Consider the following 24,278-nt stretch of genomic DNA (forward strand, 5'->3'; position numbering starts at 1 on the left):
TTTTTTGTCTAAAACATCTGCATGTTTTAACTGAACAAAATGCCTTCATACATAGTAGAGAGCATTATACACTTATCATAAAAGAGATAGTTCAGCCAAAAATGAACATTCTGTCAAGATTTACCCACTCTCATGTGACCATCACTTACTTTATTCTGTGGAACACAAAAGAGAATATTTGGAAAAAAAATAAAAAAATTCCCAATGAAAAAGGTCCAATGTTGTTTGAACCCTGCTGTTCTTCAAAATATCTTTGTGTTCCACAGAAGAAAGAACATCTTACAGGTTTGAAACAACATAGGCTAAATGAAAACATAATTTTTATTTTTATGTGAACTATCCTTTTAATGTGTCCGTTTTAGAGTGTTAAACATGAATGAACAGAACAAGGACGAATGTTAAGGTGTTTTCAAGAGGGTTTAGAGCACACACATCCTGGAAGTGACCTGGCATCCTTGAAATACCATGCACGGATTTCCCTGACAAGAGGAAGGCATTGTCTCAACTGGTTTAAATGTATACTAACGAATTAAAATGTTATATAGACTTACTGTGCCTGTGCCAACTGCACAACTGACTTAGATATCCTGTTTGGTGTTAGTTTCATACCGTCAATATTCTAGCAAAGTATTCTGGACTAGGACTTATTTATTTTATTTTAATGTATTTTTTCTGGACTAGGACTATTACAGGCAGGCGTAAAAACATTGAACAATAGAAGTGAGCAATTACGGTAGGACATTTTCGACGCGTGACACTGACTTTGCGGTACTTACGGTAATGGCGCTCTACGTCAAAGCACGTTCAGTCTTGAAAACAGTTCCTGTTTATATTTGCTGTCAAGCGTGATTTTTTTTAATGCCGCGTTTATCGGAAGGAACTTCAGTTTTATAGGTAAATTGCACATTTAACGTAGTTTCATTCGTTAAATGACAATTTTGTACGCACGCAATGAATTTCGCTAGAATGCCTCCCAACTATTCGGCTTTTTATGTAACTTACAAGCCGACTGGTTATTAAACCTCATCAAATGACGAATTATCACTCATGTAAGATGTTTATTAAGCAGTTAGCCTGATATCAGCAGTCTCTATAACTAAAGAAGTGTGTTGAGTGTTTCCAAAACTGAATAGAGAGAATGGAAACAACTGACAGTGACTCCTCTGGCACATAACTCCACCACCTCTTCTTTAACCTTTAGCGTCTAGATTATAATCGACGTGAGAAGATCACCAGCAATCATAAACAGCTGGTAGCCTATATATGTCTCACCAGCCCTCTGGCCAAGAATTGATGTGTGCAATCGTCTGATATCTGCGAGGGAAGCCAATGTCTGTGTCCGCCATGCGACTGATCCGCGTCCGGAGGCTGAGCAGCAGCACTGGACCTGCGGTGAAGAGAGCACTGCCATGGAGAGATCTTAGTAAGAGCCTGAACCTACTGACATGCCCACCTTCACTGCATTTAGGGTGCAAAAAAGGTTGTCTAGGAATGCAGCTCACTTGAATTTGAGACACAGCCTTAATATATCTGGCACTTTCCAAGATACCTACCAAGTAAAACAGGGCCTGATATTCTTAAATGTATTGTTTGTGACCTGCGTGAAGTTGGCCCCCCACCCAACGCAAAACGTCGTCAAACTATGCTCAATCGTTTGTGCTCCGTTTGTGCTGGTTTGTGCTGTAAAATTTTTCGTTTGTGCTGTTTCGGTTTTTTAGATATTAAAAAAATATTTTTAGGTCATTCTGAGGTCACTCAGCCCCCCCACATGCTCCAAATTCACCGAAAATAGTCTCGTTCGTTTGTGCTTCGTTTGTGCTGGTTTGTGCCGGTGAAATTTTCGTTTGTGCTGCGTTGGGTTTTAAAATATCAGAAATTGAATTATTGACGATGACGTCACCAGCCCCCCCACATGCTCCAAATTCACCCAAAATAGTCTCGTTCGTTTGTGCTTCGTTTGTGCTGGTTTGTGCTGTAAAAAGTTTCGTTTGTGCTGCTCCGGTTTTTTAGATATTAAAATAATATTATGTGGTCATTCTGAGGTCACTCAGCCCCCCACATGCTCCAAATTCACCCAAAATAGTCTCGTTCGTTTGTGCTTCGTTTGTGCTGGTTTGTGCCGGTAAATTTTTCGTTTGTGCTGCGTTGGGTTTTAAAATATTATACATTCAATTATTGTTGATGACGTCACCAGCCCTCCCACATGCTTCAAATTCACCCAAAATAGTCTCGTTCGTTTGTGCTTCGTTTGTGCTGGTTTGTGCTGTAAAAAGTTTCGTTTGTGCTGCTTCGGTTTTTTAGATATTAAAATAATATTTTTTAGGTCATTTCTGAGGTCACTCAGCCCCCCCACATGCTCCAAATTCTACCCAAATAGTCTCATTCGTTTGTGCTGGTTTGTGCCGGTAAATTTTTCGTATGTGCTTCGTTTGTGCTGTTTTGTGCCGGTACAATTTTCGTTTTTGCTGCATCTGCCTTTAAAATATTAGACACTGAATGAAAAGCGAATTATAGACGGTGACTTCACCAGCCCATTAAATGACGGTGACTTCAGCCTGCATCTTCGTGAACGCACCACAGAGAAATGCACATTTCATACATACGCAGAGAGCAGTCTGTTTTCTTTCGTTTTGAATTGTTCTGTTTAAAAGTAGACATGTCTGATGCAAGTAGGCCTAGGCGCTGAGTTTCGATTCATTTGGACCAACTGCAGTTTAGGCGCCGGCGCCTCTATGTCCTGATTATGTCTGATATAGGCCTTTACTTCTTATTTTGCCTATTAAATCCTGGCATTTGGTATATGAAACAATGATTAAAATTAAGATACAATTAAAACAAAACGAATTTCACTTTAAAGAAAGGCTTTGTGCTTTCTGTATGAGGTCTCTGTGAAAGTTTTAAAGAATTAAATAAAATGAATAATTTATATTCTGCGGAGAGACAACGCTTCTTCATCCGGTAGGCAAGTATTACTTTTGGTTTGCGCAGTAATTCATAGAATTACAACAAAAAAAAATGTAGCGCACATGCTATTTCCCTCATAAATATAAAACGCATGAGTAGACTGATATTTTTCTAATATCTGGACTCCTTTATTAAGGGATAAGCCTATGGATATATAACAGACGTTTCAATATATTGGTATTAAGTGCATTTTATATGCGCAAATGTCACGTCCATAACGCTGGAATTGACCAATTTTAAAGAATTTATCCTCAACTATTTTTGTGGTGTAAGTCTATGTATTTTATAATGTTAACTTCAAATAATAGTGATATGAACATGTAGTAGCATTGGATCTGGACTCTGGAGTTGGAAGGGGTGTGTCGCGATTCTGCCTTCTCACACCGCAACACAGGTTCGTAGATGGAGCGTCGGAATTTCGGTTTCATATTGCATATTGTTCTTACAGCCCTAGTCGTTTTAGAAATGTTAAGTTCTAGCCTACTTCTGTAGTTATTTTGGTGAAAGTAACTGGAGTAGCTACACAGCAAAATCCCCAGAGTTAAATTAACTCTGTTCAGAGAACATTTGGTCCCTCTCTAAAGAGAGTTAAAATAACTCTGAAACAGAGTTAAAGTTAATGAGATTCTTAAGTGATTAATTAAGTGATGATTGGGCATTAATGATGAACACCTGCTGTCAACAAGTTCTCAGCAGAGGAGGATTAAACAACTCCACAAACAGCATTACCAGCTTCACTTATTACTAACCAGACTGACTGTATTTCTGTCAGACGTCTACAAAAGTTCTTATTGAGAATTAACAGAGGTTTAGATGTTGATGATTTATTGAAAATGGTTGGTCACCATAATGGTGATGAGTGTTTCCTTTAGTTGGGCAGTTTGACTCTTTTTGAAAGTTGGTGGTTTTTGTAACTGTTTTTACCAAAACACGTAATTTGTTACAAAGAAAACCAAAAACTAAGATGATCAGGTGATACAGATTTTAGCAACATATAGTAGAAACATGCACTTATCTCATGACTGTCTAAAAGTGATTATTTGATGTTAATAGATTATATTCACTAACAATACTCCAGATCGGACATTATGAATTTAGATTTTTAAAATACATTATAGGGATTTTTTTTTTTTTTTTCAAGACAAAGACATCAAGAATCAGCATATGAATCTCAACAATGGTGACATGTTTCATGCTGCAATGCATGCTGGGAGCCACAATAGTATAAAACTCATGGCTCCCAGGATGCATTGCGACATGAAACATGTCACCATTGTTGAGATTCATATGCTGATTCTTGATATCTGTGTCTTAAATAAATAAAAAATCCCCTATTATGTATTTAAAAAATTCAAAATGCCCAATCTGTGGCAAGAGAGTATTGTTAGTGAATATAATCTATTAACATCAAATGATCACTTTTGGACAGTGACGATATAAGTGCATCATTCTACTTTTTGTTGTTGAAAACTAGATCACCTGAACATCTTTGCATCTGGCATTCTTTGTAACAAATTACGTGTTTTGGTAAAAACTGTTACAAAAAACACAAACTCACAAAAAATAAAACTAAGAGTCAAACTGCCCAACTAAAGGAAACACTCATCACGATAATGGTGACCAACCATTTTCAATAAATCGTCAACATCTAAACCTCTGTTAATTCTCAATACGAACTTCTGTCAATGTATGACAGAAATAAAGTCAATCTGGTTAGTAATAAGTGAAGCTGGTTATGCTGTTTGTGGAGTTGTTTAATCCTCTGCTGAGATCTTGAGAGATTTAATGTCTTATTTTGTCTTCAGTTGATTTCATCTGTGGCTGGAAGTCAGTTGTAGTTCTTGTGTTTCTCTTTTTTCTGTTCTTGTTTCTCTTTCCTTCAGTGATTCTGCTTGTTGACAGCAGGTGTTCATCATTAATGCCCAATCATCACTTAATTAATCACTTAAGTATCTCATTAACTTTAACTCTGTTTCAGAGTTATTTTAACTCTATGTAGAGAGGGACCAAATGTTCTCTGAGCAGAGTTAATTTAACTCTGGGGATTTTGCTGTGTAATGCATTACAATTCTGAGACAGCCTTTATTGTAAGGTAAATAATACCTTTAAATAAAAGTAATAAAGTAATCTGTAATGTATTACAGTTTGGGAGTGCTGCTGATATTGTGAAAAATGATTAGCCTATAAATAGATATTTTCATATAATTAATATTTTAATGTTTTAATATAATTCAAATGTAATTTATTCCTGTAATGTCAAAGCTGAATTTTCTGCATCATTACTCCAGTTTTCAAAGTCACATTATTCTTTAGAAAATCATAAGATGTTGATTTTGTGCTCAATTATTATTGGTGCTCACTGCTCAGTTAAGAAAGGCTCTTATTTTGTATTGTATTTTGTATTATTTTAATAAATATTGTTTTATTTGTGTGTTTTTTTTATGTTTAATATTGTTTGTGGAAAATTACATTTTTGATACATTTTTTACTTTTGATTAATTTAATCCGTTTCGGTCTTACCTTGTTACTTCAACTAGCTTCTGAAAAAAAAAAAAAAAAAAAATATATATATATAGCCTACGTTTTGCAGCACACACGAAGACAAACGATTGAGCATGTTTGGGGTGAATTTGGAGCAGGTGGGGGGCTGGTGAAGTCTATAATTCGCTTTCATTCAGTGTCTAGGCCTAATATTTTAAAGGCCGATGCAGCACAAACGAAAATTGTACCGGCACAAACCAGCACAAACGAAGCACAAACGAACGAGACTATTTTGGGTGAATTTGGAGCATGTGGGGGGGCTGGTGACGTCATCGTCTATAATTCAATTTCTGATATTTTAAAACCCAACGCAGCACAAACGAAAAATTTACCGGCACAAACCAGCACAAACGAAGCACAAACGAACGAGACTATTTTGGGTGAATTTGGAGCATGTGGGGGGGCTGAGTGACCTCGGAAATGACCTAAAAATATAATTTTAATATCTAAAAAACCGAAGCAGCACAAACGAAACTTTTTACAGCACAAACCAGCACAAACGAAGCACAAACGAACGAGACTATTTTGGGTGAATTTGAAGCATGTGGGGGGGCTGGTGACGTCATCGTCTATAATTCAATTTCTGATATTTTAAAACCCAACGCAGCACAAACGAAAATTTCACTGGCACAAACCAGCACAAACGAAGCACAAACGAACGAGACTATTTTCGGTGAATTTGGAGCATGTGGGGGGGCTGAGTGACCTCAGAATGACCACATAATATTATTTTAATATCTAAAAAACCGGAGCAGCACAAACGAAACTTTTTACAGCACAAACCAGCACAAACGAAGAACAAACGAACGAGACTATTTTGGGTGAATTTGGAGCATGTGGGGGGGCTGGTGACGTCATCGTCTATAATTCAATTTCTGATATTTTAAAACCCAACGCAGCACAAACGAAAATTTCACTGGCACAAACCAGCACAAACGAAGCACAAACGAACGAGACTATTTTCGGTGAATTTGGAGCATGTGGGGGGGCTGAGTGACCTCAGAATGACCTAAAAATATTTTTTTAATATCTAAAAAACCGAAACAGCACAAACGAAAAATTTTACAGCACAAACCAGTACAAACGGAGCACAAACGATTGAGCATAGTTTGACGACGTTTTGCGTTGGGTGGGGGGCCAACTTCACGCAGGTTTGTTAGTGACTTTGGGACATCTCTAGTCTACATACATTTTAAAACCCTTATTTCTATATATATATTTTTTTTTTAGATAAACAAATAATATTTTGTTGTTATTCATAAATTTACACTACCTTCAAAAGTTTATGGAATGTAGGATTTTTTTAAACAATACTTTTATTTAGCAAGGATGCGTCAAAAGTGTCAGTAAAGACATTTATGTTACAATTGATGTTAAACTGTTACAAAAGATTTATATTTCACATAAACACTGTTCTTTGAAACTTTATTCATTAAAGATCCGTTCATTAAGATTGTTAATAATAAAATGTTTCTTGATCACCAAATCATCATATTAGAATGATTTCTGAAGGATCATGTGACACTGAAGACTAGAGCAATGACTGCTGACAATTCAACTTTGCCATCACAGGAAAAAATTACATTTTATATTCAACAATTTTTATATTCAAATAGAAAATAGTTATTTTAAATTGTAATAAAATTTCACAATATTACTGTTTTACAGTTATTTTGATAAAATAAATGCAGCTTAGTTCAGTGTAAGAGACTTATTACAAAAACGTTTTAGAAAATAATACGACCCCCAAATCTTTGAATGGTAGTCTATATTTCCCATAAAAAATACATTTTGTTTGTGGCTGCTACATTCCTATCAGTCCTGCATGATAGTCCCTGCATGCTTTATTTATTGCTTGACTGAATAATACTGAATTCTGGTCTTCATCTCATTCTTGTCTCTAGGAAAAATAGCAAAAGTGACAGGAGCAATAGTATTGGGGTAGGTTTGCAGATTCTTATGTTTTATTTTTGCATGTATTCGACAAGCCATCAATAAAATGATATCATACAATTTTACAGAGAATGTCAGAGGAAGCAGATGTTAAAAGTAATATATCTTCCGAGCCAGATTTGTTATCCCTCTCTGAAACATATTGTGACTTTATCAAGTTTGCTTACACAGAGGCTGTGTTTTCATCACATATGAGGTGGTTACTCTCAACCAGGCCCTCACTATTGACACCAGTGCAATACTACAGGAGAAGCACAAGTCCTACATCTACCTGACTCACGCCACTAATAGGGAACAAGAGAGCCTTGCTTCTGGTACATTCAGTTTTCACGCTTGTGTGTTTTTGTGCTTGAGAGAGTGTGTAAATGTCAGTGAGCTGAAAGATCAATTTGCATTTACATTTATTCCTCATAGCAACTTGCAAATGAGGAAATACTACACCACTACTGCAAACGAATGTGCCTCAGTGGTCCTGATTTGCTTAAGAAAGTACTTGCTAGTGATGAAAATGAGACGCTTTGAACAAACAATTTGTGGTATTTGTCTGAAGTTATAAAACAATGAAGCACCCGAGACCCGAGTAACGAACGTCATCTCTATTTTCTACTCCTTCACCTCCGTTCTCACACACATTACGTCATTACTAGGGCTGTCAAACGATTAATCGCGATTAATCGCATCCAAAATAAAAGTTTGTTTTTACATAATATATGTGTGTGTACGGTGTATAATTATTTTCTATATATAAATACACACACATGCATGTATATATTTAAGAAATATTTACATGTATATATATTTATATTATATATAATTTATATTATATATAAATATTTTACATATAAATAACACATTTTTCTTAAATATATATGCATGTGTGTGTATTTATATATAGAAAATAATTATACTCCATACACACACATATATTATGTAAACACAAACTTTTATTTTGGATGCGATTAATCGTTTGACAGCCCTAGTCATTACACAACAGTTCAGGCTTTCTTTTCAAAATAGTAGTCAACAATAAAATCCAATCCACTAACACAACAGTCCAGTATTTTTGCTTCAAGAGTTCTTTGGCATAAATTAAGTTTTTGAAGGGGCATCATATAGTCTTCAATTAGATTACATTTTTTTGATAGTATATTATAAATGTATTGTTCTATATTTTTTACAATTAGGCCATTCGTGTATTACAGTTGATTTACTTGTTGGAATTTACTGCCCTCAACAGACAATATTCCTGTTTCAGGCCTCGCTATCAAGACCAGGAAGGAGCTTCATAAAGCAGCTAGAAAGTTTCTTGAAATTACATCAAGAGTTCTTCGTCACCCACTGGACGGTGAGTAGTTTCATCTCTTTTTGATGGCAATGACAAGTCATGGAGCCTGTTAATGCTTTTAACTAGATGTAACCTGTAGTTATTCAGAGAGGAATTGACATGGAATATTGTTCTGTTTTAAATGGGACAGGTATCTCTGTTCTTGTGCATAATGTACAATCTAATACACTGCTTAAAATTTTTATTTTTTATTTTTTTTTATCACAGCATACTTGGCATCAGGTTTGAGACTGAAGGGTAGTTTATAATATACACTACTGTTCAAAAGTTTAGGGTCAGTAAGATTTTTTTAAAGAAATGAGTACCATTATGCAGCAAGTATGCTTTGCATTAAATTGATAAAAAATGACAGTAAATACATTTGTTACAAAATATTTCCATTTCGAATAAATGCTATTCATCAAAGAAACGTGAAAATATCACAATTTGCACAAGATATTTGGCAGCACAACTGCTTGATAATACTTCTGTTTATAATAAGAAATGTTTCTTTAGCATCAATTCAGCACATTAGAATGATTTGTGAAGGATCATGTGACACTGAAGTCTGGAGTAATGGTTCTGAAAATTCAGCTAATATATTAAAATAGAAAACAGTAATTTTAAGTTGTAAAAGTAATACATAACATGTGTATCACATAAATGCATGCTTGGTGAAAATAGGAGCCTTCTTTCAAAAACATTAAAAAAATCTTACTGACACTTTTGTATGGTAGTGTATGTTTAGCACAAAACAGTTTAGCAAAGTGTGCCATAGTAGTAGACTGATAGACTATAGAAAACTTTACTGTACTCTATGTTTAACTGAAGGCATCTGTTTCCATAATTTCTAGCGTGTCATTGTATTTGTAGTTATGTGAAATGAGCCTGTGTTCATTTTGTTTTTTAAAATTAGAGCGTCTCAGTCATCTAGATGCAGATCCTAATGAATGTGCGCTATGGATGCTGCTGAAAAGAACCTTCTCTGCTGACCGGGCCGTGAGACAGCAGGCTGTGCAGGAACTGGCCCAAAATCACCACTGGCAGGGTGAGAGACAGCAGCACTTCAATCCCATTATTACAAGATTTATTGACATTAATGTTATTGCTGAAAAAAAACCCCTATTTTTTACCACCAGAGAAAAAAACACATCACTATATATTCTGTGAGCTCTGATTGATCTTTTGTCTTATCCGACACAGATTATCAATACCGGACTGCAGCACAGGTGGTAGATCAGCGCACATCTGTGGCTCTCGCACGGATACCTAACGTGGACCTGCGCTTCTTTCTCCCTCCTCCTCTACTGCCACACTCTGATGATGTGGGTAGCTATCATTCAGACAAAAGCCAAATTGAACTGCTGTCAGCTACTAGTGCTAATGTGTTGTGCATGTATAGGATATATCAATAGAAGAGGAACTTAGGCAGTTACTGGGATCTCTGCCCCAGTCGGAGGTGGATCAGTGTGTGCAGTACTTTACTTCCCTGGCACTTCGAGAGAGCAGCCAATCACTAGCCTCTCAACGGGTGAGACATAAACACACTCAAGCTATAGAGTGCAACAGTCAGCATCTGCAAATAAAGATCCCATTCATTTTCTCAGTAGGGGAACTGATTCTTAACAATAGCTTATAAACTTTTGTGAGCTACAAAGTTGTTCATTGATATTGCTGTATATGGCAACTTATGTCTTACATAATTGTTTAACAGTGGAATTCCAGGTGATTAAACCAATCAGAAAATCAAAACGGGCTGACCACTCCCATGAAACACTGTGAATGTAATAGTCAATCACCCTACACTCTCAAACTACTTTAATATTTGTATAAATGTGCATATTTTGCAATGAACATAGAAATATATTATTTAATGAGCATCTTTAAATCCATATTTTTAATTTCAATTAAATAATTCACAATGTTTCATGGGATTGTAGTTCTTTCCCTGACTGAACACCTTCTTGTACCTAAGTCTATTTGTTCAATTTTCAAGTATCTTTTTACTTCAAATCAAAGTTTGTAATGTTGTGATTCACTTTGTAGCTGGTAGGTTTGGTTCATTGCTTAATTCTTTAACAAAACCTTTTTTTTTTTAAATCCCCATGGGAAATATGAATGGGAAAAACACTTCCAGAACCAAGGGTGCTGAAAAAGTGAGCAAGCACTGTTGCACTCTATTTAGTCGAATTTATATCCAGAAAAAAGAGGCAATCCGTTAGCTGTGCATTTTGGTCTGTGGTTACAGGGAGGGCTGTGGTGTTTTGGAGGAAATGGGTTGCCCTACGCCCAAAGTCTCACTTCTACCCCCTCTGAGAAGGTGGAGACGTTCTGCCTGCAGGCCCTGGTCCAGCACTCAAAGGTGAAGATTTACAGACTCTGCTAAATGACATGTATTTTGCAACAAGGAAGTAGCCGATGATCAAAGAAAACAGGATGCTTGTGTATGATGAGTGATGTTTTGTAGATATTTCTGGATGTGTACCTTCAGTTTAATTAAGTTTAAATGGGTCCTATTATGCTTTTCCACTTTTTCAACTTTAGTTAGTGTGTAATGTTGCAGTTTGAGCATTAAAAAGATCTGCAAGGTTACAAAGCTCAAAGTCTACTCCACAGGGAATCCACTTTTCAAGAACTATAACGAACGGCTCATTTGGACTACACCGCGTTTTTTCCCGGATCTTATGAAGTCACAGTGGTACTCATTTAAATAATTCCCACCTACGCAATATGCAAAAAAGGTCTGCAAGGCCTGGATGAGCTGCATTAGAGAAGACAGTAGGTGCGTCCCAAATCACGTACTTGTGCACTATTCTATGCCATTTTGTAGTATAAATAGTGCGAGTAGTGTGTTCACACTGAAGAAAAAAAAAAAAAAAGTGCTCTTTAAGTACCCGGATGATGCACTTATTTAACCGAAAAAACTAAGTGTGGAACGTTGGACAGGGAGGGGCTATCAGACTCCGATGTTGAAAGACAAAATAAATGTATAAAGTTCATACACTACACGGTTGAGTACATAGTGCATAAGTACATAGTGTGTGTCATTTGGGACATAGCTAGTGTTTTCGCTGTCAAAGAGACACTGTCAGGGTCTGAATCGGGCTCGAATTTGTTTGAAATTGACGCCAACCTCAGTATTTACACTAGAGAAGAACTCGCTGTTATGGAGGGGCGGGACATTTCCCGAACACGCGCCAAGCGCTGACAATCACAACACACTGGGCCAGCTAACTTATCACAGCACATTTTGTATTTCGGCTTCATCGAAATCAGCGTGTTCGGGCCAGACTGGGGAGAGAAGAGCTGTAATAATGTAATAAATACTTTTTTTTTTTAAAAATGCGTTTTTTTGAACAATCAAGCATGAAAATATATTCTAGCACACCCCAAAAACAAAATCAAGACTTCGTAAAAGGGCATAATAGGACCCCTTTAAGGCCAGTTTGACTTGAGCAAATCATTGTTGGTTTTAATAAACATATAAATTCAAAGCATTTCCAATTGGGTTGTTCTTTGTTCATAGGTCCACAGTCATTGTGACCACATTGTTGCTAATGGAGGACTGCAGCTCTTGCAAAGAGTCTACCAGCTTCGCAGAGACTCTCCGAAAATTCAGTGCAACATTGTGCGAATTATTGGAAATCTCGCCCTGAATGAGAGTGCGCACACGGCCATAGTGCAGTCGGGTTAGCCTTGTACTTTTGTATTACTGATTTATGAGTTAGATTTAATGTTGAATAGAGTATTTATTTTATTTTATTTTGTGGTTGTCCTTAAGGTTGGATATCTGTCCTGGCTAAGATGATCCAGTCACCACACATCATGCAGGCATCTTATGCTGCCCGCGCTTTAGCCAATTTGGACAGAGATGCAGTAAGGCAGAAGTACCAGGATGGTGTTTACATTTTGCACCCACAATGCCGCACAAAGTAAGCATGCTAGCTTATTTGGACTGCCTCATGCTCACCAAGGCAGCATTTATTTGATCAATAATACAATAAAAATAGTACAATTAATACAATTTAAAATAACCATTTTCTGTTTTAATATATTTTAAAATGTACTTCATTCCTGTGATGGCAAAGCTGAATGTTTAGTATCATTACTCCAGTCTTCAGTGTCACATGATTCTTCAGAAATTATTCTATTGTGTTGATTATTGCTCAAGAAACATTTCTTATTATCAATGTTAAAAATAGTTGGAAAGTTCAAAAGAACAGCATTCATTTGAAATAGAAATCTTCTGTATCATTATAAAAGTCTTTACTGTCACACGATTAATTTAATGCATCCTTGCTGAATAAAAGTTATAATTTCTTTCAAAAGAATCTGATTGTCCCCAAACTTTTAAAGGGTAGTGTAGATGATTTGTTTTACTAATATATGTTTTCCATATTTATTCAGCCAGCCAATCAAAGCTGATGTTCTCTTCGTGCACGGCCTCTTGGGAGCAGCTTTTAAAACATGGCGTCAAAAGGACCCTGATGTGACGGATGATGACAAGGTGGAGGGGGTCCGAGAGGACTACACTGAATGCTGGCCCAAGGTCAGATGTTTTCTTAAAGAAACATATGGGTAAAATCTCAGTTATCAAAATACTATTTGCGGTATAATGGCATAACAGAGCTTCAGAGGTATTTTGAAAGTCAGACCAAAGTCCAAAGTCAGGAATTCAAATCTTATTTTGTATTTTCCACAGTCATGGTTGGCTGAAGACTGTCCAAACATCAGGATCCTGTCTGTGGAGTATGACACCCATTTAAGTGACTGGAAGGCTAAGTGTCCTGCTGAAAACCAAAGGTAAACAGTCATGGTGTGAATATTCAATGATTTACATCAATAAATCATCTGATTAACTCAATGTAGCATACATGGTGTCAATGTTTGTTTAGTTTTTTTTTTCTTTTCACTTTTTGTGCTATACAGGAAGTCCTTGGCCTACAGGAGTCAGGAACTGCTGAGGAAGTTGAAGGATGCAGGTGTAGGGGACAGGCCTGTGGTCTGGGTAGCCCACAGTATGGGAGGTTAGTCCATGGTGGGTCTTACAATAACCAGCACCTGAATATGAGAGTAACTTCCAAATCTTCCTGTTACATTTATTTGCGATAGCGATAGAATAGCTTTTTACAAAATAACTAAACAAAATCCTATTGCAATTGCTGTTTGAACTGCATTTAAAACTGCCACTGCTTATATATGTGAAGTAGTTGAAATAGCTCAACACAACAAATGTTTCAAGTTGTTTCCCCAAATTTTACTGAAAATGCAACTTTTAATGACTTATGCAGTGGCAAGCATCTTTAATACTTAGTAGAACACCCTTTTGCTGTCATGAACTCCTGCAAATGAGATGTATAACCGGACACCAGCTTCTGGCAGCGATTCTGAGGAATCTTAGCCCATTCCTCATGAGCAATGGCCTGCAGTTCCGTAATATTCTTGGGTTTGCGTGCCACAACCGCTTTCTTCAAATCCCACCAGAGATTGTGCGCGTCTCTTGTGCGCGTCTCAAGCGCCCTCTTTACGTTCGTCCTAATGCCTGTTAGTTGTCCATGGATTTGCCTATATTTGGTGTTTAAAATGGAAACGTCTTTAGACATGAACACTTATGTCTCAAAAATCGAACAGTATTTTTTTCACAAAAGTGACAGCCCTACTGCCTTCCCAGAAATCTGGTTGCAGCCGTTGATAGCTTCCTTTTTCTGCCACGTCCAGGTAGTGTAACCACATTTAGTGCCTTCGCTATCTTTTTGTATCCTGTTCCTTGTTTGTGAAGGGCGGTGATATCTTCTCTTTTTGGACCATTCTTTTGACTGAGCCATATTTCAAACACACAGTCAAACGTGACACTCAACAAACCTAGCCAGCTCAGATATTTAATGTGTTCTAGCTCAAGCACACCTTGTGCAACTAATGAAGCCCTTGATAAGTTGCATCAGGTGTGCTTGAGACAACACCTGTTTTGCAGATTTGGGCTGTTGTGAGGGATTCTGTTCAGGGGGTTGAATAATTTTGAGTCTGCAGAAGTCATTAACAGTTGCATTTTCAGTTGAATTTGAAACCACTTGAAACATTGGTTGTGTTGAGCTATTTCAATTACTTTTGTTTGATTTGTTCTGATTTGCAATGGGGGTTGAATTATTTTGATTACAACTGTGTGTGTGTGTGTGTGTATATATATATATATATATATATATATAATATTATTATTATTATTATTTTTTTTTTATTTTTTATTTTTTTTTATTTTTTCAACAGGGACTTTATTTTTTAATATTTGTTTTTGTGGTTTACAAAAAAGACATTTGTAATATGGGGTCTGTTGAGTAACTCTGTATCATAATTTGATTCATAGGTTTACTTGTGAAAAAGATCCTCTTAGATGCCTCAAAAGATCCTGATCTCAGTGCACTGATCAAGAACACGAAGGGAATTCTGTTCTACAGTGTTCCTCATCACGGCACATTCATGGCTGGGTATTCTGTAAATGTCAGATACCTCCTGTTTCCTTCCATTGAAGTGAAAGAACTATGTAGAGGTATGATGTGATTTCTTTTTGTTCTCTGAATTTTAATATAATGTCAAAGGTGCAGTAAGCGATTTCTGAGAAACACTGTTGATATTTGAAATCAACCCAAACAAACACACCCCTCCCTTCATTGCTCCGCCCTCAAAATGTATGAACTCAATGCAAGAATGGATGTCTCTTTATCATTGCTGAAGCAAAGCAAAATAATGCTTCTCAAAAAATAAAGCGAATATGATGAACGAACAACGAGGAAGAGCAAAAAATTTACATACAGGACATAAGAGTTTATACAAGCATGAGTTGGTTGTTAGTCGCCAGCAGCAGCACACCAGCTCCAGACAAACAATGACACTCAAAACTGTCCTGTTACTATAGCTAACATCAACAGCAAAAGCAATGTTACTCATGTATGGAGCGGAAATATTGTGTCCGTTTTCAGGATTTCCCAGTGCTGGATAGCTTTTCTTATATTAACTTGGTTCCTAAAGCTTTTGCCTGATCATAACTCTTCTTTTTCCAATGATATTCCTCTGAACTTTTCTATTTTGTAATGTCTCTCAGACATCTCTCTTTCTACAGTCTTTCTTCAAATCTCCCTCTCTCCTCCCCCAACTAGGGATGTTAACCGATGACTGTTTGACCAATGGTTGACCGTATCAACGTTAACCGATCAAAGTTGTCGGTAGTCGGTTAAAAAAAACAAAAACAATAAAAACATTTGGCGTGAGGTCACAGCGTTTGGGTTCGTGCGCTCACAAGATTTGCGAAAAGTAAAGGCTACAGGCTAAAACACTCGAGGTTAGAGCCAGGGCATACGACAGGAATCATCATCTTTCTTTATTATTGTTAGCACTACCTCATACTAAAGCGGCGTCTCTTCGGAGCTGTCATTTTCTTAAATGAGCCGCGGCAATGTTTCAAATGAGCTTCTAACGCTAGACAAACGCCTTTATTTTCAACGCGATCACCTTGTACCCAAACCATATCGAAACTAAGGAGCCATTTGTCCTCCGATTACATACAAGCTCCTCGGCACCGCGTTTGCGGGACTCATGTTTCGCGCTGTAGGGGATTTAAAAAAACTGACGTGAGCGGGAGGCAGAGCGGCAGAGAGATGCGACAGAGTTGCGAAATTGCAGGTGCGACTCGAAATGGCTGTTATTTCAAATAGCGTAGCATATTTTAAACTAATTGGTTAACTGGTTTCAACCGGCTAATGAGGCTCGGTGGTCGGTCAAGAAAATTTTTAGTTTTCGCCATCCCTACCCCCAACATCACTGCTGATCGGCTACAAGTGTGTTGTGGTTCTCGATCCGATCCACTTTCAACAGCGTTTCTCAGAAATTGCTTACTGCACCTTTAATTCCTCCTGCTAAGATTAAGGTCCTACAGTATGTCTCAGTTCACATAATTTTTCTGTTCATCTATTTCTACTCAGACTCTCCAGCTTTGCGGGACTTACATGAAAATTTTTGTAGCATTGCAAAGGATCAAGAGTACAAGGTTCTTAGCTTTGCAGAAACACTGCCAACATCCATTGGGCCAATGCTCAAAATTTTGGTAGTTCCACCCCAGTCGGCAGGTAGGTCAGAGCAACTGAACAACAAGCAGCAGCAGTTCCTTCTCATCATCATTCTAAGGCCATTGTCAGTTTTAGGTATCTGATATCAGAAAACAAACTTCTCCTTTTTCTCATTCAGATCTGGGTTTTGGGGACCTCATCCAGGTGGATGTGGATCACCTCAACATCTGCAAGCCAGAAAAAAAGGACACTTTTCTCTATAAACGTACTTTACAATTTATTCTGGATGCTCTTGGAGGACAGAGAATGAAGTAATCTCTGAAGTCCACAGTCCAAAACCAATCTCTTGCCATGGCATTGCCTCTTGAGGATTCAACCATTACATTAAAAAAAAGTATAGTTTTACCACTGACTGAAAGGATGTACTAAAATTGCAACTGAACTTTTTTTTTTTTCATGATCCTTTAACCATTTCATGTCCATTTATTTGTGAAATGGAAACACCACTGACCTTTCAGTTTTATTTATTTTTTCTTTTCAGTTTTAAATGCTTGCCATGCCAATATGAATATGCTTTGTCATAACACCTTAGTTTACCTTTTCATGTGTTTTGCCCTCTTCACCATTGCCTTGTACTGTATTTTGCTTCAATTATTTTAAGTGAGAACTTTTCAGCATTTATTTTACCTTTAAGCTATAACAAAAAAGAAATGAGGATCAAGTTTATTGTTTACTATATAACGTCACATTTTAAAACTCATTTATAGAAAGTCCGTTTTATTTATTCTTGGAAGAAAAAGAAATATTTAATAATAACACAGACTAAAAACTAGCCTTATTTTCTTAACTCACCAGCCTTCTTTGTATCCCTACCTCAGACACAGGTTGGTCGTGATCTTGGCTGTAATTTTCCAGTATTTTTGTACTAATGTATTAATTGTAGTACTTGCATGGGACCCTACTACTTTTATTTTGATGGTGACTGTGCAAGACACAATAATTGTGAAATCTTTAACACGCTGAATAAAGCTGTGTGTCATAACTTTATATTCCACTTAAATCATATACTTTTACTATTTCTACACTGAATGGGATTATATCAGAGCCCGTCTACGGAGAGCCTTGGCACTTCCTATTAGCCCCATTGTATCGATCTTGGTTGCAGTTCCATTAGAATTCCACTGGAGGTGACCGCGCGCGAGTGCAGACTGAATGTGAGTCTATGGGGCTATACGGCTAAATGTGTCTCTTTCACCTGATTGCCTTTGAGAAATCTCAGATTTTATTGTAGGTTTTGCAAGTTCAACATGGGTTATAGGTCGAAAGTTGAATGAACGAGTACATATTTCTTTTCGATTTCTTACAGGTTGAGTTGTTGTTGCCCATAACACGCTAGCATTCTGCTAATGACGTCAGCATTCTGACGTCATTGACATTTTAAAATACTTTTTAAACCAAATAAGTGACTCTAAAAAATCTAACACCCAGCAATGTGTAATTTCTTTGCATCTCCTTTCGAATACAACATTCAAATTACTAGACAAAAAATTATATCCTGAGAAAAGTGGATTTTGAGGGTTTTTCGCCATAGACCTTTATTCATTCTGCACTCGCCTGCGAGCGCCCCCGCATGGACAGAGACGTGTTACTGCAGCCAGTCCAGAAACCGGAAGTAAGCAGGGAGTGCCAATTCTCTTCCTATTAGACATTCTCTGATTATATCATATTTTTATGAGCAGCTTTATGGGATCAAATTCCCGCCAAATATATAGCGGTCGCGTATAAAAAAATAATAAGCGTGAATCAAAAATTTAAAAACACATGTAAAAATATATTGCACAAACTGAAAAAAAGAATGCAAAATGATCAGAATAGCAAACAACGTGGTCACGGATCAAAATATAATAAGCGTGAATAAAGAAATAACAAGCATGAATAAAAACTTTAAACACATTAAAAGTTATTTTGCACAAAACTTAAACTTATGGTCATGCTTTGTTAAAAAGTATGGTTTTATTACTGTGTACTTTGTGCTTTCTTGCATTTTCTGCTCATATTTTACTCTTTTGTATGCTTGTGATGTTTTTCTCTTCGCTCTTCTTTCTATGTTCTGCGCTTGCTCTTCCAAATGTTGCAGTTCGAGTTTCATGTAAATTAGGGCGGGCTTAAGCGTCACCATTGGTCCACTAGTTCTAGATTGACAGATACTCCTCCAGCCAATCAATCGAAGAGGGGAGTTGACGTCACACTAATGCGACTCGTGGCTACTGATGCTTACTTGTTATACAGGGGAAGACGACCATCAACAGGACACCTTTAAACTGCATGTGTGCCTGCTACTCAAACTGTTGCCGGTATACGTATACCTGGCAATATGGTATAGTTAAATTCGTCATCCTAACAACGACCTGTTACATTAATGCCTGTCTGATGATCCATCATTCACCTCTAATGCACTTGACCTGGCACCGCGAGCGTCGATCTTCTCCGAGCAGCCACCACCTACTGGCCGTTTTACTTTCATATTTAATCAATAACAAGGATGTGTAATGTCGGTCCTGGGTGCAGAGTTTAGCTCCTTCAACCCTAATCAAACACACCTGAACCAGCTAATCATCGTCTTTAGGATATTTAAGACAGGTGAGGTTTTTAATCGGAGTTGACGCTAAACTCTGCAGGACAGCGGCACTCTAGAAACAACGTTACCTGTCGCTGATGGAGATGTTGCTGTATTCAAATTTTAAGCTATATTTAAAACATTAATTCTAAAGTAATATGCAATTATGTAGCTATGTAAGTAAACACAGTAAGTTTGTAATAAATCACTGTATTAAATTCAACTGGTTTCATATCTTCTCTGTAACACAATCATTTTCAATAATCTTGTCAAATTTGGCGAGGTTAATAAAAAAAAGTAGGCAATGCGTAGCGGCGACAGGTCAAAGTCCTAAAGTCTTCAGACAATGGCCGTTTTTAACTTAGTTTTTGCAACGAATTGTAGTGTTTCATAATTGCAGGATGTTTCGCTTACAGCAGCCTTAACATATTGACATCATGAGCCAAGTAATATTGTTTAACACCAATTACCAGTGTGCACATTAACATTCTCATGTATCTCAAAAAAAAATTAATTTAATTATTTAGCCTATGTCCAGAGTTCAGATAGCTTTAATGATTGAAAGTCTTTGTAAAGTTAAATTGAACTGCCGTCTTCCCTTGTAAGTGTAGCACTCCTGAAAAGGAGTATAATGATTAAAGAAAAATGAAATAAAAGAGAGTGCAGCAGTGCTTCTTTGTTGTTATATTTACTCAGAATGAAGTGCATCACGGGCGCGCACCACCCACTGAAGTGTGCGGTGACCTATTTTTTTACAATCTATGGCGGTGACGCAATCACGCTGGTATGCCAAGCGAAAATAATTAATTTAATAAATGCACATATCAAAGCACAAATAAGAAATTGAACAGTATATAAAAGTATTAGAAAAATAACATTTTAAACATAAACAGCTTGTACCACGAGTCGCATTAGTGTGACGTCAACTCCCCTCTTCGATTGATTGGCTAGAGGAGTATCTGTCACTCTAGAACTAGTGGACCAATGGTGACGCTTAAGCCCGCCCTAATTTACATGAAACTCGAACTGCAACATTTGGAAGAGCAAGCGCAGAACATAGAAAGAAGAGCGAAGAGAAAAACATCACAAGCATACAAAAGAGTAAAATATGAGCAGAAAATGCAAGAAAGCACAAAGTACACAGTAATAAAACCATACTTTTTAACAAAGCATGACCATAAGTTTAAGTTTTGTGCAAAATAACTTTTAATGTGTTTAAAGTTTTTATTCATGCTTGTTATTTCTTTATTCACGCTTATTATATTTTGATCCGTGACCACGTTGTTTGCTATTCTGATCATTTTGCATTCTTTTTTTCAGTTTGTGCAATATATTTTTACATGTGTTTTTAAATTTTTGATTCACGTTTATTATTTTTTTATACGCGACCGCTATATATTTGGCGGGAATTTGATCCCATACAGCTTTCTCTTCTCAGTGTGTGGAGCAAAACTGTGCTCCTGGCCAGCAGGGGGCAGTAAAGCTCACAAACCGAACGCTAGTCAGTTTAGTCGAAGAAGACTTGCGACTAGACGGTAATGTAGTGTCATTTTGTTATTTTCTTGAAAATTCTTGTTTGTAAATTCGTTTGGAGAGACGCACAGTATGTCAAACGTGTGTAACGATTACAAACATTCATGATGTACTGCTAAAAAAAAAATATTTCTTATGTTCAAAACAACTTTGCCTTTTGTCCTCAGATAGAAACAGACGCTTTAACTGAAGGAACAGCAGTGTTATCACATCCCGTCAAAAATGGTTAACGTCTTAAAAGGAGTTCTCGTTGAATGGTAAGTTTTACAAATCACAAAAACGATTTAAAGGTGCATAGAGTAATTTATCTCACATTAAAAAAAAAAAAAAAAAAAAAAATCAACAGTGACTTTAAAAATTATATATGTTTGAAATCATGTACACTTAAATTAAATTAGACTCCAGTGCCACCACATGCCATTGGTAACATCGCGTGCCCAGCAAACGCCATTGACTGTAACCAGTTATTTAATATTTGCTTGTGGTATAAATAATAATGGCTGACAGTGACTAGAGTATTACTTCAGTGTCATCTGTAACTGAAAACCTTTGCTTTTGCATGTGGCTACATCCTTGACTCATCTTATCCAGTCGAACAAAAACATTCTGAGTGCACCTTTAAAATAATAGCCTTGCGTCATTGCACCTTCATTTGTGATTCTTCTTTTAAAATATGAAACAGTGACCCAGCTATGAAGCAATTTCTTCTATATCTGGATGAGACGTCAGCGTTGGGGAAGAAATTCATCATCCAGGATTTGGATGATACGCATGTTTTCATCCTTGCTGAAGTTGTGCAGATTCTCCAGGAGCGAGTAGGAGAACTGATGGACCAGAATTCATTTCCCATCACCCAGAAATAAACGCCTGAATCTGACAGCAGACCCGACAGTCTGTGAGAGCAGATGGATGTGGAGATTCTTCCAGCACAATTGCACAAACACAGATGCAACTGAAATGTATAGATGACTGCCCACCAGAATGATGCCTATTCTCCTTGGTTTAATTTGACTGTGTGGCAGAAGTTCTTCTTCTGAGAGAATTATAATTATGTGCTTTAAGTTGACTATGTTTCTTGAATCTTTGCTGTGTTCTCAAAGTATTATTAATGAATTGTTTTGAGTGGAAAATCGCATTGGCTGCAGAAAGAAACAACTAATTGTATATCAATTATTTTTTTCAACATTTCAAAATTGTTTAAAGAGTACATCATACTACAGAAAGCAGATGGTTGAAGGCAGTGATATTTATAAACATAATACAAGCATCAAATTAAAAAAAAAGTAAAGACAATATAACAAGTGTTCTTAGTATGTCCTTAATTTGTTTTCTGGATGCATTACTGACTGCTATATACTGGCAGGTACCAGACTGTACAGTTTCAGGCTCCCTTCCAGTGTTTTCTCAACAGATTTCTTGTGAAAACCAGATCAAGCCACTGGCAGCAGCATATTATAGGGTATTTAGACAATTGAGATGTTGTCAGGAAACTGGTGAAAGATTTTATCTTGTATTGTGAGGTGAAAATAGCTAAATCAAATAGCCAAAGTCAATGGCATTAAATTTCCAAAATGTACTTCATGTCTTGGCTGAGGAAGGGAAAGTGGTACAGTGGAATTACCTGGAGTTCACCTAAAAATTTAAACTCACTGGCTATAGAACACCACAATAAGGTGCTATTTCCTTTTTTTTTTGTTTCCAACGAAGACCTTTGTGTGAAAGTAAGAGGAAGTGTTATTTTGGGTTAGACCAAGAGCTTTGCAGTGTTATTTTGTTACCAGGTACCTAACAGCTAGCTTGTCTAACCGTTTCATCTATCTATCATCTGTCGGAAAAAAATACTTGAATGGTACTGCACAGACAGACAAAATATAACAAATCTCACTGCTATACAAACAAAAAATATACATGTACAGAAATTACAAAAAAGAAAAATTGCTAGGCAATAAGACAAGATAATAAAAAATAAGACAATAAAGTGACATTTTTGACATTATGAAGTGTCCAGTATTCTTACCTAACACTAACATAAGTGATAAACATTAGTATTAGTTAAACATTAGTTGAGATGTAGGGCAGTCTTATGGCATTGGGGTAGAAACTGTTCTTGAATCTTGTGGTGCTCGTTTAGAACAGTCCTGAGCTGTTTGCCAGAGGGCAGAAAAGAGAAAAGTGGCAGTGGTCGTTCATGATGCGCTTTGCCTTCTTGAGACAGCATGTAATAGATGTCCTCTGCTGCTGGTAGTTGTGTGCCAATTATTTTCTGAGCTGTCTTAACAACCCTTTGTAGGGCTTTCCTTTCCAGTGTGGAGCAGCTGCCATACCATATCAATGTTTCATCTATTTATATCTGTATATCTGCCTGTCTGTCTGTGTCTATCTGCCTGTCTGTGTCTATCTGCCTGTCTGTCTGTGTCTATCCGTCTGTCTGTCTGTCTGTCTGTCTGTCTGCCTGTCTGTCTGTCTGTGTCTATCCGTCTGTCTGTCTGTCTGTCTGTCTGTCTGTGTCTATCCGTCTGTCTGTCTATCGATCTATCTGGCTGTCTGTCTGTCTATCTATCGATCTATCTGTCTGTCTGTCTGTCTGTCTATCTGCCTGTGTCTATCCGTCTGTCTGTCTGTGTCTATCCGTCTGTCTGTCTGTCTGTCTGTCTGTCTATCTGTCTGTCTATCCGTCTGTCTGTCTGTCTGTCTGTGTCTGTCCGTCTGTCTATCTATCGATCTGTCTGTCTGTCTGTCTGTCTATCTATCTGTCTGTGTCTATCCGTCTGTCTGTCTATCTATCTTTTTGTCTGTCTGTCTGTCTATCTATCTGTCTGTCTGTCTGTCTGTGTCTATCCGTCTGTCTGTCTATCTATCTTTTTGTCTGTCTCTGTCTGTCTGTCTGCCTGTGTCTATCCGTCTGTCTGTCTGTGTCTATCCGTCTGTCTGTCTGTCTGTCTGTCTGTCTGTCTGTCTGTCTGTCTATCTGTCTGTCTATCCGTCTGTCTGTCTGTCTGTCTGTCTGTCTGTGTCTGTCCGTCTGTCTATCTATCGATCTGTCTGTCTGTCTGTCTGTCTATCTATCTGTCTGTCTATCCGTCTGTCTGTCTATCTATCTTTTTGTCTGTCTGTCTGTCTATCTATCTGTCTGTCTGTCTGTCTGTGTCTATCCGTCTGTCTGTCTATCTATCTTTTTGTCTGTCTCTGTCTGTCTGTCTGTCTGTGTCTATCCGTCTGTCTGTCTATCTATCTTTTTGTCTGTCTGTCTGTCTGTCTGTCTGTCTGTCTATCTATCTATCTATCTATCTAT

General features: G+C 37.2%; 2 protein-coding genes across 6 annotated transcripts; both read left to right on the forward strand.

The window, feature by feature from the left end:
- The first annotated feature begins 770 nt into the window (after positions 1-770).
- serac1 (serine active site containing 1) lies at positions 771-19,673 on the forward strand. Of its 2 annotated transcripts, none has more exons than XM_079889249.1 (17): positions 771-894; positions 1,202-1,423; positions 7,410-7,446; positions 7,630-7,772; positions 8,714-8,803; positions 9,699-9,830; positions 9,986-10,107; positions 10,185-10,313; positions 11,031-11,144; positions 12,309-12,471; positions 12,564-12,714; positions 13,190-13,331; positions 13,485-13,585; positions 13,712-13,809; positions 15,141-15,323; positions 16,753-16,896; positions 17,015-19,673. In XM_079889249.1, the coding sequence occupies exons 2-17, from the start codon at positions 1,330-1,332 to the stop codon at positions 17,149-17,151; spliced, it is 1,980 nt and encodes a 659-aa protein (XP_079745375.1). In that variant the 5' UTR covers positions 771-894; positions 1,202-1,329; the 3' UTR covers positions 17,152-19,673. The 2 variants fall into 2 exon arrangements, with proteins under 2 accessions (XP_079745375.1, XP_079745376.1); XM_079889250.1 differs by having other exon boundaries at positions 1,276-1,423.
- Positions 19,674-20,900: 1,227 nt separating this feature from the next.
- On the forward strand, positions 20,901-22,289 carry gtf2h5 (general transcription factor IIH, polypeptide 5). Of its 4 annotated transcripts, none has more exons than XM_079889251.1 (3): positions 20,901-20,988; positions 21,154-21,243; positions 21,669-22,289. In XM_079889251.1, exons 2-3 carry the CDS (start codon positions 21,209-21,211, stop codon positions 21,847-21,849), a joined length of 216 nt encoding a protein of 71 aa, XP_079745377.1. In that variant the 5' UTR covers positions 20,901-20,988; positions 21,154-21,208; the 3' UTR covers positions 21,850-22,289. The 4 variants fall into 4 exon arrangements, with proteins under 4 accessions (XP_079745377.1, XP_079745379.1, XP_079745378.1 ...); XM_079889253.1 differs by having other exon boundaries at positions 20,951-21,056; XM_079889252.1 differs by having other exon boundaries at positions 20,952-21,067.
- Positions 22,290-24,278: the final 1,989 nt, after the last annotated feature.

This window comes from Squalius cephalus, assembly GCF_949319135.1.
Source record: "Squalius cephalus genome assembly, chromosome: 12".
Classification (NCBI taxonomy): Eukaryota; Metazoa; Chordata; class Actinopteri; order Cypriniformes; family Leuciscidae; genus Squalius; species Squalius cephalus.